Below are 13,300 nucleotides of genomic sequence, written 5' to 3'. Positions count from 1 at the left end.
ACTTTGGGTCTTTGTTCCTCTTTGTTCACAGAATACCTATAATTGACTTTTATTGTCTTTTCTTACCAATTTCTACCAGGAAGAGACTAGATCTGAATTATTCACAAAGGTATCTCAGTGCCTGCTACATAGTAGGTGTTTAGGAAATAGTTGTTGAAGTTTTTGAGTGTACATGTGTATGTTGGAGAGTAGGGGAATGCAAAATAAGCAAGAATTGCTATGAAGAGTATTTTCCATTTTCTTTTTCGAAGGTCTTGTATTTGAAGTACTTCTACAGTTTTTAAGAAAGGAAACAACTACTGGTTACTGCTGAAATATAAAGGAGCCTACCCTAGTCAGTCTCCTTTCTCCAATCCTCAAATATTACTATTGAGCTATTAGGGTCTGGTAGCATAGTGCCTAAGGCACTTGACTGCTAACTAGAAGGCTGGTGGTTCAAACCACCACTCCTCAGAAGTTCAAACTTCTACTCCTTGGAAGGAAGGTTGGGCAATCTACTTCCGTAGTGATACTACCTCAGAAACCCAAGGAGGGGTCGCTATGAGTCAGGTCTGACTTGATGGCACATAACAGCAACAACAGTTGGGACAAAAGTTAAACTCACTACTAGCTGGAAGTTGTCAGTTCAAAACCACCCAGAGATGTTTCAGAAGAGAAGCCTGGCAATCAGCTTCAGGAAGGTCATAGCCTTGTAAACCCTATGAAACAGTTCTATTCAGAACTTATGGAGTCAATACAAGTCAGAATCGACTCAACAACCACTAATGATAACAGCCTCAAGATACTGGTTTTTCATTTTGTCAACTTGGTTTAACTTTTCTTGACAAAAAAAAAAAAAAAAAAAAGGCAAGACATGGGAGTAATCCTAGGAAACAGGATTTTACACAGTGGAGGAAGCCTCCACTAACTCTGTACTATGCTTCAGACGAGGACAGAAAGCCACTCTGTTGTCTCCTCAGATGAAACTCATCTCTGAAAGCAGGCTGCTTCTCTCAAAACACATCAAAAGACTTCCCTGAGTCAAAGGTATATTTAGTGTGATCACTGGTTGACACCCGTCTAACATTTTCCTTCTGTTTCATATCACAGGGGCTTTCATCGCTCTCGATGGAGAACGTTCTGATAATAGATATGTATGGGAGAACCTCTGGACCAAATAAAACACTGTTCTTTTCCCTGCATTTCAAGCCAATTACTATCATTGCTCTATCAAGATGTCTGCCCAACTATTAGGCCGATTACCTTTGACTTTCTCTTTGAGTTACTGTCCAGACAAGAGAAAACCTCTGGGGAGAATTGCTATTCCCAGCTCTGACAGCTGAGGGAGGGTAATGGTCTGGGGGAAGGGTATCTCACTATACCATAATGTCTATGCCTATGTGGACAGAGGAAATGGAGGGCAGAAGCCATTATCCAGCTAATCCAGTCCCCAGGAAGCTTGCTTTCTTTCTTTCTTTCTTTTTTTTTTTTTGGGGAAAGGGATTTATCTGTCAAGAACCCAGAGAAATCCAGTGGGTAAGAGCATAGGCTCTGGAAAGTTTAAATTCTGACTCCATCTCTTCCTAGCTGTGGTGCAGTGAATTACTTGGCATGGCTTTTCTAGCCATAATCTTTGTAACTCCCTCCAGATTACTGAGAGGGACCATACATATAAGGTGTGTAGTACTCTGATATTGGGATTGGTTAGTTTTGTCACTTTGCCAGGCTTAAAATGAGTCTTCCTAGAGGCAGAAAGGGGATCTCAGTGCCTTCAAGAAAGAAGAGCTGGAGGTCAAGTGGCGTATGTCCTTGAACCCAAGATCCCTGAGCCGGCCTCCTTGGCAGAGATGCCCCAGCAGAGACACTCCAGCAGAGATGCCCTGGCAGAGATACCTGGCTGAAAGATGGCAGCAATGGAACCAAGAGGCACAAGACAGAGTGGTGGGCTTGCCTGGCCCCCAGAGCAAGAAAGCTGAGTGCCATTGGGCAGGAGGCTTGTTGGCAGAGTGGGATGCAACCAGGTGTACCTATTGGTGGAGCTAAAAGAGCTTTGCAACCCTTGCCCAAAGAGAGCAGAGGCCAGGCCAAGAGGCCAAGGGCCAGAGAGGCATGCCTGCGGGAATAGCAGAGGGGAGACTGTCCTGATTGAACAATTATATCCTGAGTGCAGAACTGTATCCTGAGCACATTCCTGAACCTAAATTGTACCCTGTTACTTTCGTAATAAACCACATAATTGTGAGTATTTTTTATGAGTTCTATGTGCCCATTGCAACGAATTATCAAATCCAGCAGAGTAATAGTGAGTGCCGTGGGAGGGATGATTGGTGTCAGAATTGATAAAAAGGTTGCAGGGTGGAAGCACGTCTGGCCTCATAGGAATAAGCCTTGTAGAGCTGATGGTGATTCTCTCTCCCCCTCATGAGGTTGGAGGAGGTCAGAGGATGCCACCCCATGCCGTTTTCGCACTAGCTGTGTATGATCTTGGGCAAGTCATTTAACTTCTCTCAGTCTTGCCTTCCTCAACTGTGAAATGGAGAGAATAGTGACAATACTTATCTCCCATGACTACTCTATGATTTGACTGAGGAAACGGACCCAAAGGGCATAGTACAAGGGCTGGTACAGGGTAAATGTTCAATGTATGTGTAGCTGCTGTTGTTTTTCTTAACCATTTCACTAAGTCCTATACCGGTACTAGTAGCAATTGCCACTGAGTCAACTATGACTCATGGCAAATCCATGTGTGTCAGAGGGACGCTCCACAGGGTTTTCAATGGCTGAGTTTTTTAGAAGCAGGTCACCAGGCCTTTCTTTCAAGGTTCCTCTAGGTGGACTCAAACCTCTAAAGTTTTGGCTAGCAGCTGAGCACATTAACTGTTTGCACTACAGGGATTCCTGAATCCCTTTAAACCCCAACAAAGCCAACTGCTGTGTGTGGTGTGTTCTGATATGTATGTGTCAGAGTTTTGGAGTATAAATACAGGATGACAAAAAGGATATCATCTCTCACCAGGTTCTTAACCCAAAGACTGTTTTAATCTCAACATCTCACATTAGTGTCAAATTAGTTTCTAGCGTCTTCCTTTTAAGAGCCAGTCTCTACTCTCTTATTCTCCCCCTGTCCCACTGGTACATAACATGATCCTGGAAATTTTCCCTATCTGTGGATGACTTCTCAAATGACTTTCATTATAATTTTTTATAGCATTGATTTAGCTCAGGGGCTGGCAAACTTTCTATAAAAGGAAAGACAGTAAATATTTTAGGCTTTACAGGCCATACTGTCTCTGTCTCAACTACTCAACTCTGTCATGTGGTGCCAAAGCTGCCAAAGACAATACATAAATGGATGAGCATGGCTGTGAACCAATAAAACTTTATTTACAAAAACAGGCACTGGGCTAGATTCAGCCCATGGGTTATAGTGTGCCAACTCCTGATTTAGAGCATTTGGCTAGCCTTGATATGGCCAATCTTTCCTTAGCAGAGAGAATAAGGATTTCCTTCATTCTTATGGTCAACACCAAAACCTATCAGATTTTATACTGTTCTGAAGTTGTGGCCATTGCTATAGAACTAGCACTTGAATTTCAGGTTGCCTTACATAGATCATTCAAGAATCAGAGGAATACATTGGGCCAATAGGAAAGTTCTTAAAATGCAGTCAATAGAAAGTTATTGTATAAGATGCACTCTTTAAAATAATTGGCTATCATTTAATGACTACTAAATCCATGCCTGGTAGCATAGTGCCTAAGGCAGTTGACTGCTAACCAGAAGGCTGGTGATTCAAACCCACCAGCCACTCTTTGGAAGGAAGATGGGGCAATCTACTTCCATAGTGATGCTGCCTTGGAAACCCAAGGAGGGGTTGCTATGAGTCTGGTCCGACTCGATGGCACATAACAACAACAACAACAACAACAAATCCATGCCAGACATGTTATATACATGATAATACATCACCCTTCTCAGAGTGTGGTTATTCCCTTTCCACAGATGATGAAACTGAGGCACAGAAAGGTTAAGTTGCTCAGTAGGAAATGGGAAAGGAAAGCTGGTATTTAATTCAATTCCTCCTGGCTTTTCTTCATAAAATCACCCTATCTAGGCTTCTCCACTGTGACTTGAGAGCCACAGTTAAAAGATGTTGGGACAACATGGTGTTGTGTAAAGAGTAATGGATAGAGCCCAGAAGCCCATGGGACTGTGGGTGAACCACTTAGCTTTCTGAACTTCAGCTTATACCTCTGTGAGATGGGTCGAATAATCGGCCCTGATTCACAGAAGGATTGGCCCTGATCCTTCCCAGGATCAATTGTCATCATCAGACAGATGACCAAAATCCTATTTAAAAAGGATGAAATAAATTTAAGGAAAACATCTGCAGCTTACCTCAATGTTAAAATTCTTGGTATTTGTTTGATGAAAACTTTGCAAAATCTTCTCTACGTAATGGACCTTTTAGGGATTTGTGTATATGTATAACAGGGAATTTTAGATAAAACCTCAGCTTTTTCCCTGATAGCTAATACAAAACCTCCAACCCAAACTCATGCCATCAAGTCGATTCTGACTCACAGCAAGTCTATAGGACAGGGTACCATTGCCCTAGAGGGTTTCCAAGGCTGTAAATCTTTACATAAGCAGACTGCCTCATCCTTCTCTTGTGGAGTGACTGGTGGGTTCGAGCAGCCTACCTTTTGGTTAGCAGTCGAATGTGTTAACCACTGTGCCACCAGAGCTCCTGAGTTAAGACTAAGCAGGCTAAAACACGTCAACAATGACAAGTGCTTAATTAAAGCATTTTGAGATTTACCTATTTTGGAAAGAAATTGGATTTACCTATTTTCCTTCTGTTCTATATTCTTTTCCTGATTTATTTATATATATTTTTTAAAACTTGTTTTTATTTTGAGCTTTCCCTAATTTTTAAGAGAAATTCTGAGCTAATGTAAATAGACAGTATATTTGGCCTTACTATGTGCTTAGTAGGAGCTCTGGTAGCATAGTGTCTAAGGCATTTGTCTGCTAACCAGAAGGCTGGCAGCTCAAACCCTCCAGCCACTCCTCAGAAGGAAGGTTGGGCAATCTACTTCCATAGTGATACTGTCTTGGAAACCCAAGGAGGGGTTGCTATGAGTTGGTTCCCACTCAATGGCAGTGAGTTTGGTCTTGGTATGTGCTTAGTAGGAGCTCTGGTGGCATAGTGCCTAAGGCATTTGACTGCTAACCAGAAGACTAGTGGTTCAAACCCACCAGCCACTCCTTGGAAGCAAGATTGGCAATCTACTTCTATAGTGATATTGCCTCGGAAACCCAAGAAGGGGTAGCTATGAGTTGGATCTGACTCGATGGCAGTGGGCTTGTTTTTTTTTTTTTTTTGTTTATGTGCTTAGTGATTTATAGACTTCATCTCATTTAACCCTAAAATAACCCCATGAAGTATGGAGTAGTGTTGACTATAATATACTTTGAGAAAGCCAAGGGTTATAAGAGTCCAGTGGTTTGCCTAAGTTGTATAGCAGTCTGACTGAAGCTCTTAACCATGACTGAATCTTCAGGATGGACAGTGGCTCCTTCAGGAGTAGCCAGAATCTCCATTTTAAACCAGAGCTAATTTGTGGTAGGGGAGCTCTGGTAGCATAGTGGCTAAAAGCACTTGACTGCTAACCAGAAGGCTGGCGGTTCAAACCCACCAGCCACTCCTCGGAAGGAAGGTTGGGCAATCCTACTTCCGTAGTGATACTGCCTTGGAAACCCAAGGAGGGGTCGCTATGAGTCGGGGCCGACTCGACGGCAAACAACAACAACAACAACAATTTGTGGTAGAGGTGTCCCTGAGTTGCACAAATAGTTAAGCTCTCAGTTACTAATAAATTAAAGGTTGGTAGTTCAAATCCACTCAAAGCCACTTAGGAAGAAGGCCTGATGATTTTCCAAAAGGTCGCCATCATGAAAACCTTATGAAGCACAGGTCTACTCTGACACACATGGAGTCACCATGAGTTGCCATCAACTCGATGGAAACAGGATGAACCTGTGAGGCCTAAGATAAGGATTCTGGTTTGATCTCATACATAGTAGAAACTACCTTGGAAGACATATCTTCTAGAGAGGCCCAGAGTATTTCTATCATTCCCCTTATGGTATATTGCCTCAGAAACCCTGTACATACCTAAGACAACAGTGTTGAAGGAAACCATCTCTTTGTCTTTGCCATCATTGTAGAAGGCCAGGTGCCACAGGCCCACGTCCAGGTACTGCACAAACACGGCTTCATTTTGAACCAGGGTCTGTATGCTCCGGCGCTCCCTGGGTGACTCGACCACACTCCACTTCTCCTTCCCGTCCAGACGCTCCATGAAATCATACTAGGAAAGGAGAGAGTCATGTTTAAGAAAAGGTGGTGGGCCAGGTCCCTCGACTAGCACCTTCCCTTCCTACCCTATTAGTTATCTGAGAAACAGCTTTTAGTCATTTTGTTACAAGCTCATCCAGTAAAACAAGAATCATACAAATTGTAACAATATAAAACAGCCAGCAATTTTTATTTATAATTAATGCCATTAATATTATTACTGTAGTCACAGTCCATATCTGAAATTCCAAAATTCAAATTCTGAAATCCCAAGTTCTTTTTTCTTTGTTGTTATTGCTGTTTTGTAAGTTTGCAGCAAACTGATGTGTGACACAGCCTGACATGATCTTAATTTAATTAAATCTTAATTTATCCCACATAGTGGGAATATTCATTCGTTTTATTGCAGAAATATTGATGTATTTGATTATTGGTTGCTACCCTTGCCATACTGGAGTGTTATATAATATATGGTATATGCAAAGCCTAACTTTCTCATCCCCAACATTCTGAATTATAAAATATATCTGACCCCCCCATGTGTTTCAGATTAAGGAGTTATGGATCTATGTTAGCAGTTATCATTTATTAATCATTTACTAGGGAAAAATGGTATAGAGCCAGACTGCCTAGAAGAGAATCCTGCTGTGGCTTTTACTAGCTATACCAATCTGTGTCTTCATTTTCCCCATTTATTAAAATTGGGGAAATAATAGTACCTATATTATAGGGTGGCTGTGAAGATTAAGATCATATTTAGAATAGTGCCTAGCACAAAACAAATATAAAATACATGTTGTTGTCAGTTCTGACTCATGGTGACCCTATGTAAAAAAGAATAAAACACTGCCTGGTCCTGCACCACCCTCACAATCGTTGTTATGCATGAGTCCATTGTTGCAGCCACTTTGTCAATCCATCTCATTGGATTTTCCTCTATTTCTCTGACCCTCTACTTTACCAAGCATGATTAGCTATTATTATTATTGTGGTAGTTAAGGCTGAATGTCAGCTTGGCTGGGCCTGGTTGAGTGGCTGGGCAGCTGGTGGTAGTTATTCCCCATGATGAGACTGGCAATTAACTCCATGGTGGAATTTGCTGTGAGTGGCTGAGTGGCTGCTTTAGGAATGTGGTCTGCTTCCCATATATAAGGAGAAGATTTGGGATTGGTTTCCAGCTTTTTGGCATGCTTGAACCCTGAATGTAGCCAAGTCATTGTTCAGCAGCCTGCCATGCCTTGCTGACCGTGGGACTTTTTCTGGACTTTAATTAGTGGCCTGCCATGTTGTTTGGTAATATTGGGACTGTGCCTTTTTACTTGTTGACTTTGGGTTTGTCAGCCTCAGCAGCCAGTAGCTGCCTGAGTGATGAAAAGCTCAGCTTCAGTGGGCCAGGAGCAGGAGGCAAAGCTAAAGCTTAAAGTTGAGGTGCTTTCACCCAGCCCCTAGAACCTGGCACTTTGAATTCTGACTTCTAGCCTCCCAAAACTGTAAGAATAAACTCTTGTTTGTTAAAGCCATCCCATTTGTGGTATATTTCTGTTAGAGCAGCATGAAGTAACCAAAACAATTATCATAATTTTTAATTCAATTCTTGAAAAAACTCATAAGACTATTTTATGAATAAGGAAACTGAGGCTCAGAGAAGTCAAGAGACCTGTCCAAAGTCACATAGCTCCTGAGTGGCCAAGCAAGAATTTCGATCTAGATCTATTCAGGTACAGTATTCATGCCCTCTCCATCTTTAGCTTCAGATAAACCAGCAATTATATGATAAATTCTTTTTCAATGGAAACAGGTTCATAACTGGCAGTACTTAATGAGAGATGAAGTGATCAATGAAGGCCACCAGAATGTGTATACAGGGAGACTAACTGTGACTCAAAAGGGGCTTGTCCTAGAGTACAGGTGAAATCCTGTGGCAGGCATGAAAGCCAGCAATGATCATTGAGCAGCGACTGATGTGTTGAAAAGGAATTCTCTTCTTCTTTTTTAAATTCACTGTGGTAAAATATGGGCATTCTGGTGGCATAGTGCCTAAGGCATTTCACCACTAACTAGAAGGCTGGTGGTTCAAATCCACTAGCCACTCCTCGGAAGGAAGGTTGGGCAATCTACTTCTGTAGTGATACCACCTCAGAAACCCAAGGTTGGATCCAACGTGAGGGCAGTTAGTTTGGTTTTGGTGGTAAAATATATGTAACAAAAGTTTTTCCATTTTAACTATTTTTAAGAGTATGATTCAGTTCAATTAATTACATGAGTGTAATATTCATACAACTCTCACCACTATCCATTTCCAAAAGTTTTTCATCGCCTCAAAAAGAAACTCAGTGTCTTTTAAGCAATAATTCTTTATTTTCCTTTCCTCTTAGCCCCTGGTAACCACTAATAAACTTTTGTCTCTATGTATTGGTCTCTTCTAGATATCTCATATATGTGGAGTCATACATTGTTTTTCCTTTTGTGTCCAACTTATCTCTCTCAGCGTAATGTTTTCAAGGCTCATCCATGTTATAGTATGTGTCAGAACTTCATTTCTCTTTTATGACTATGTAATATTCCATTGTACGTATGTAGCACATTTCGTTTATCCATTCATCTGTTGGTGGACACTTGAGTTACTTCCACCTTTTGTCTATTGTGAATAATGCTACAATAAAAATTAGTATATAATTATTTGTTTTACTACCAAACCAAACTCACTGCCGTAGAGTCAGATACGACTCATAGAGACCCCTACTTGGACTTCTGAGGCATTATCACTATGGAAGTAGATTGCCCAATCTTCCTTCTGAGGAGTGGCTGGTGGGTTTGAACTGCCAGCCTTCTGGTTAGCAGTCAAATGCCTTAGGCACTACGCCACCAGAGCTCCCATTTGTTTTACTACCTGCTTTCAATTCTTTGAGGCATAAACCCAAGAGTCAAAATCCTGGGTCATATGGTATTTCTATAACCCAGAAATTCCATTCCTAGGTATATACCCCAAAGAGTTTTTTATTTTGTATTTTTGAGGAACTGTCAAACTTTCACAGTGGCTGCACCATTATATGTTCCCACAAGCAATGCCTAGGGTTCCAATTTCTCTACATCCCTGCCAAAACTTGTTATTTTCTGTTTTTCCAAAATATCCAACCTAGTGAGTATGAATTAGAACCTCATAGTGGTTTTGCTTTGCATTTCCCTAATGACTAGTGACATTGAATATCTTTTCATGTGCTTATTGGCCTTTTGTATATCTTCTTTGGAGAAATATCTATTTAAGTCCTTTTGCCTATTTTTTGATTGGGTTATTTGTCTTTTTGTTGTTAGGTTGTAGGAGGCTCTTTACATATTCTGGATATTAAAACCTTACCAGATATATAGTTGAAATACTTTCTCCCATTCTGTAGTTTGACTCTTCAATTTTGTGATAGTCTTTTGATGCACAAAGTTTTGAATTTTGATGAAGCCCATTTTATCTATTTTTATTTTATTGTTTATTCCTTTGATGTCTTATTTAAGAATTCATTGTCAAAAATAAGATCATGAAGGTTTACCGCTTATTCTTTTTTTCAAGAGGTTTATGGTTTTAGAAGGGAAATCTTGAGGAATTAGTTTATAGGCAGAATATGAGATGAAGGTTGGGCAATTTACTTCTGTAGTGATACTGCCTTGGAAACCCAAGGAGGGGTTGCTATGAGTTGTGTCTGACTCGGCACATAAAAACAACAACAATTAAGGAAGAATGAAAGGGAGCAGGAAGACCAGTTAGGAAGTGTGAGGGGACAAAGGTCTTGGTTAGAACAACGGACGAGAGATGGGACAGCTTTGAGGAACATTTCTAAGGAAGAAAGGATAGGACTTGACTATGGGCTTGACAGAGAGGATGAAGGAGAAGGCAAACATTGGAAATACCAATGTTTCTCACTTGTTGACAAGAAAATTGGTAATTCCCCAGGAGAAATGGACTAATCTTGAAAACTTTTGCTATATCATTGCCTAGAAAAGCCATTTACTCTGTGATTTCCATAGAACATTCAAAATGTAGGATGAATACCATAACTGTGGGATTAAGCTCTCCCTTCCTTACCCTATAAAAGGTTTTTATAGGTTACAGATGTCAACTATAACCCCTTCCACAAATTTGTGGAATGAAACTGTGCAAATCTCCTAACGTGACTTCCCCATGATCAGACCTGGAAGTTTGCCCCATCTAAAGTGTGATAATTGAAAACAAAAGACTATAATTTTAGTCACAAAGTCTTTGCCATCAGACAAACCTTGGTTTGAGTTCTGATTCTGCCATTTGCTATTGTGGGCCTTAGAGGAATCTATTTTTAACCTCTTCCTGGATGAATACTGGGGAATAATAACACTTAGCTTTCAGGGCTGTTACAGATGACATGAGGTAATATTTAGGGCAGTGCCTGGAAAATAAAGATCATTTTATTAAGTACCTTGCAACTATGACTCATGTACCTACAAATCATTGGATCATAGAGGAGAGAAACCCATGGTTCTAGCTCTTACCTCTGGAGAACTAGTGATGACCAATCTTTAGGAAGTAGAAATTTCCACTATCTCTCAGGAAATGAATGTTTCTGTTTAGTTTCCCTCTACTCCATATCCCATTGGTCACAGCTATCTTTATAGGCTAAAATAAATGACTTGAAGTGATATGACAAACCGATGCTGTTTTTGGAGACCTTTGTAACCAAAGCATTTGTTCCTTAGGAGCCTTGTAAATGCCCAACAACAAAGACCCAATGTCTACAAATTACTGTCAGCCAGAGGAATGAGTGTAATGTCCTTGGTGTTGAATTGAGAAGAATATACTTCATTTGGGGGCCAAGATATCATCCCCATGAGGAAAAGTTGGGGGAAGGTGATTACTTGTATGGGGCCATTGTTCATTACTAATTTGGGCATCAGTCATTTCTTGCTGACCTGCCAAGGGACATAAAAATGGGTTAGGACTACTGGCAATGCCTGCTGCCCAACCAATCAAATTACTCTGAGAAAAGGCATTTATCTGAGAAAGGAGAAGACATCTATTTTGGCTGGCTCCTCTGAGTTCCTCTATAGAAGAGCAGAGGGCAGTTTTCATTTAAGGAAGAATCTAGTAGCCTGGAGATCTCAAATAGGATATTGGGACATGTGGGTGTGATATGATATGATATTTGACGTGTCTCAATCCTATAGCCCTCTGTTGAACTTTATTATCTTTATAGTACTTACCACCTGCTATAATGATCTAATTTATTTGTTTTTATGTTTACTGTCTCTTTCCCCAGAAGAACATTAACTCTAGAAGGGCAGGGACTTCATCTACATGATAGAGTGGTTCAGATTGTGGACTTCAGAGCTAGATCACCTAGGTTCTGTCACTTATTGGTGTGACACTTGGGTAAACTATTTAAATTCTCTGTGCCTCAGTCTTCTTATCTTTGCAATGGGGATAATAATAGTATCTATATCATAAGGTGCCTGTAAGGATTAAATGTGTCAGGACATGTAAAGTGCTTATGGTAAACATGTTTTAAAATGTCAGCAATCAACCTTATAATCCACTGCTGTGTCCTCTCATCCAGAGCAGAAGCTGGTCAATAAATATTGGTTAAATAGCAAATGAATAAAGTATTGGGTTTGTAAATGGATTCCATTTAAGAAATTAAATTGGGATATATTCAAGGTTATGTCCCTAATAATCATGTTCACCCACTTGCCTTGCAATGTGCATTCTTGAGTTAGAGAAAAAGAGGTGAAGTTCAGGTTAGCAAATCTGGAAGCATGTAGCACCCGGTGCTGACCCACCATGAACACACATGGTGGCCCAAAGGGTTTACATGAAAGGGATAACAAGGTGTAACATGAAAGTGTGAAAAATGCCTTTAAAGGCCTCACCTTTCCCAATCTCAATTGGGATGATGTACAATGCAGGCTTCTTTCCTTTGTAGCTCTCTTCTCTTCCTTCCCTTCCTCCTTTGACATAATTCCTAACTGACCTCTGTGGTAGAGATTGCTAGACATCACCTATGTCAGTTCTCTTTCTTTCCCAGTCTCCTTGCAGCTAGGTGGGAGCACATGATGGGGCTCTGGCCAAGGGAATGTAAACTGTGGGGTGTACTCTGCTTCTAGACACTGTACAATCTCCCACATGCTTTCCCTTTATTCTATCTGCTGCTGGAGGGTACCAGGGCAGACTTAGAGCCCAAGATGTTGCAGCCACAGCAGGGAGTGACCTGAATCCTGGAATCATCCCTTGGAGGAGAGCCTAAAACTGTGACATTAGCAAGCCACGAATGCTTATTAAATTAAGGCACCAAAATGTTAAGGCTTATTTGTTACCTCTGTGAAACTTAGCTGGCCTGGCACTCTTACTTGTTTATAGATTTCTTGACCACCTTCCTCTTTTCCTTCCCAGATCTCTCTTCCTTGTCCAGATTACAGCAAATTCCAGCCTATTTTTGCATTCTTTATAGTCAGGAGAGGAAGGGCAGTAAAGAAGGGCAGTGTCTTTCTACTGGTCAAGTTCCAACTTCTATTATGTGTAAGGTATCTATGAATCCAGTTTGCCCAGAAGCATCCCTTTTGTTACACCTTTTGTTCTTTTTTTCATTCTCAAAAGGGCTTCCTTTTGGAACACATAGGTTGACATAAACAAAGCAGTATCACCTAGCATCATTCATTGCAGCTATAATTTGGAGAAAGGAGTCCCTGGATTGTGGCAATGATTAAGGCCTAAACTACTAATTGCAAGTTTGGCAGTTTGAACCCACCCAGATGCACCTTGGAGGAAAGGCCTGGTGATCTGTTTCTGAAAGGTCACAGCCTAGAAATCCCTAAGGAGCACAGCTCTAAGCTGACATACACAGGGTTGCCATCAGTCTGAATGCACTCGATGGCAATTTTTTTTTTATTCTAGGGAAGAGCTGGGAGCTAGAAAGACAAGGTGGACCAGCCCATCCAAATGTG

The 13,300-nt window shown here is 40.9% G+C and overlaps 1 protein-coding gene across 1 annotated transcript in view; it reads right to left on the bottom strand.

Annotated features, from left to right (window-relative positions):
• The window catches only part of TENM2 (teneurin transmembrane protein 2), a 1,334,042-nt gene that overhangs the window by 214,558 nt on the left and 1,106,184 nt on the right, over nucleotides 1–13,300 (bottom strand). Inside the window, exon 8 of the mRNA XM_042780802.1 lies at nucleotides 6,161–6,356. Within this exon, the coding sequence (XP_042636736.1) occupies nucleotides 6,161–6,356 (196 nt within the window). The remainder of the gene's footprint in view (nucleotides 1–6,160; nucleotides 6,357–13,300) is intronic.

This window comes from Orycteropus afer, unplaced genomic scaffold, assembly GCF_000298275.1.
Source record: "Orycteropus afer afer isolate SDZICR_OR568_19922 unplaced genomic scaffold, OryAfe1.0 scaffold00062, whole genome shotgun sequence".
Classification (NCBI taxonomy): Eukaryota; Metazoa; Chordata; class Mammalia; order Tubulidentata; family Orycteropodidae; genus Orycteropus; species Orycteropus afer.
This window is presented reverse-complemented; position numbering and strand designations above follow the sequence as displayed.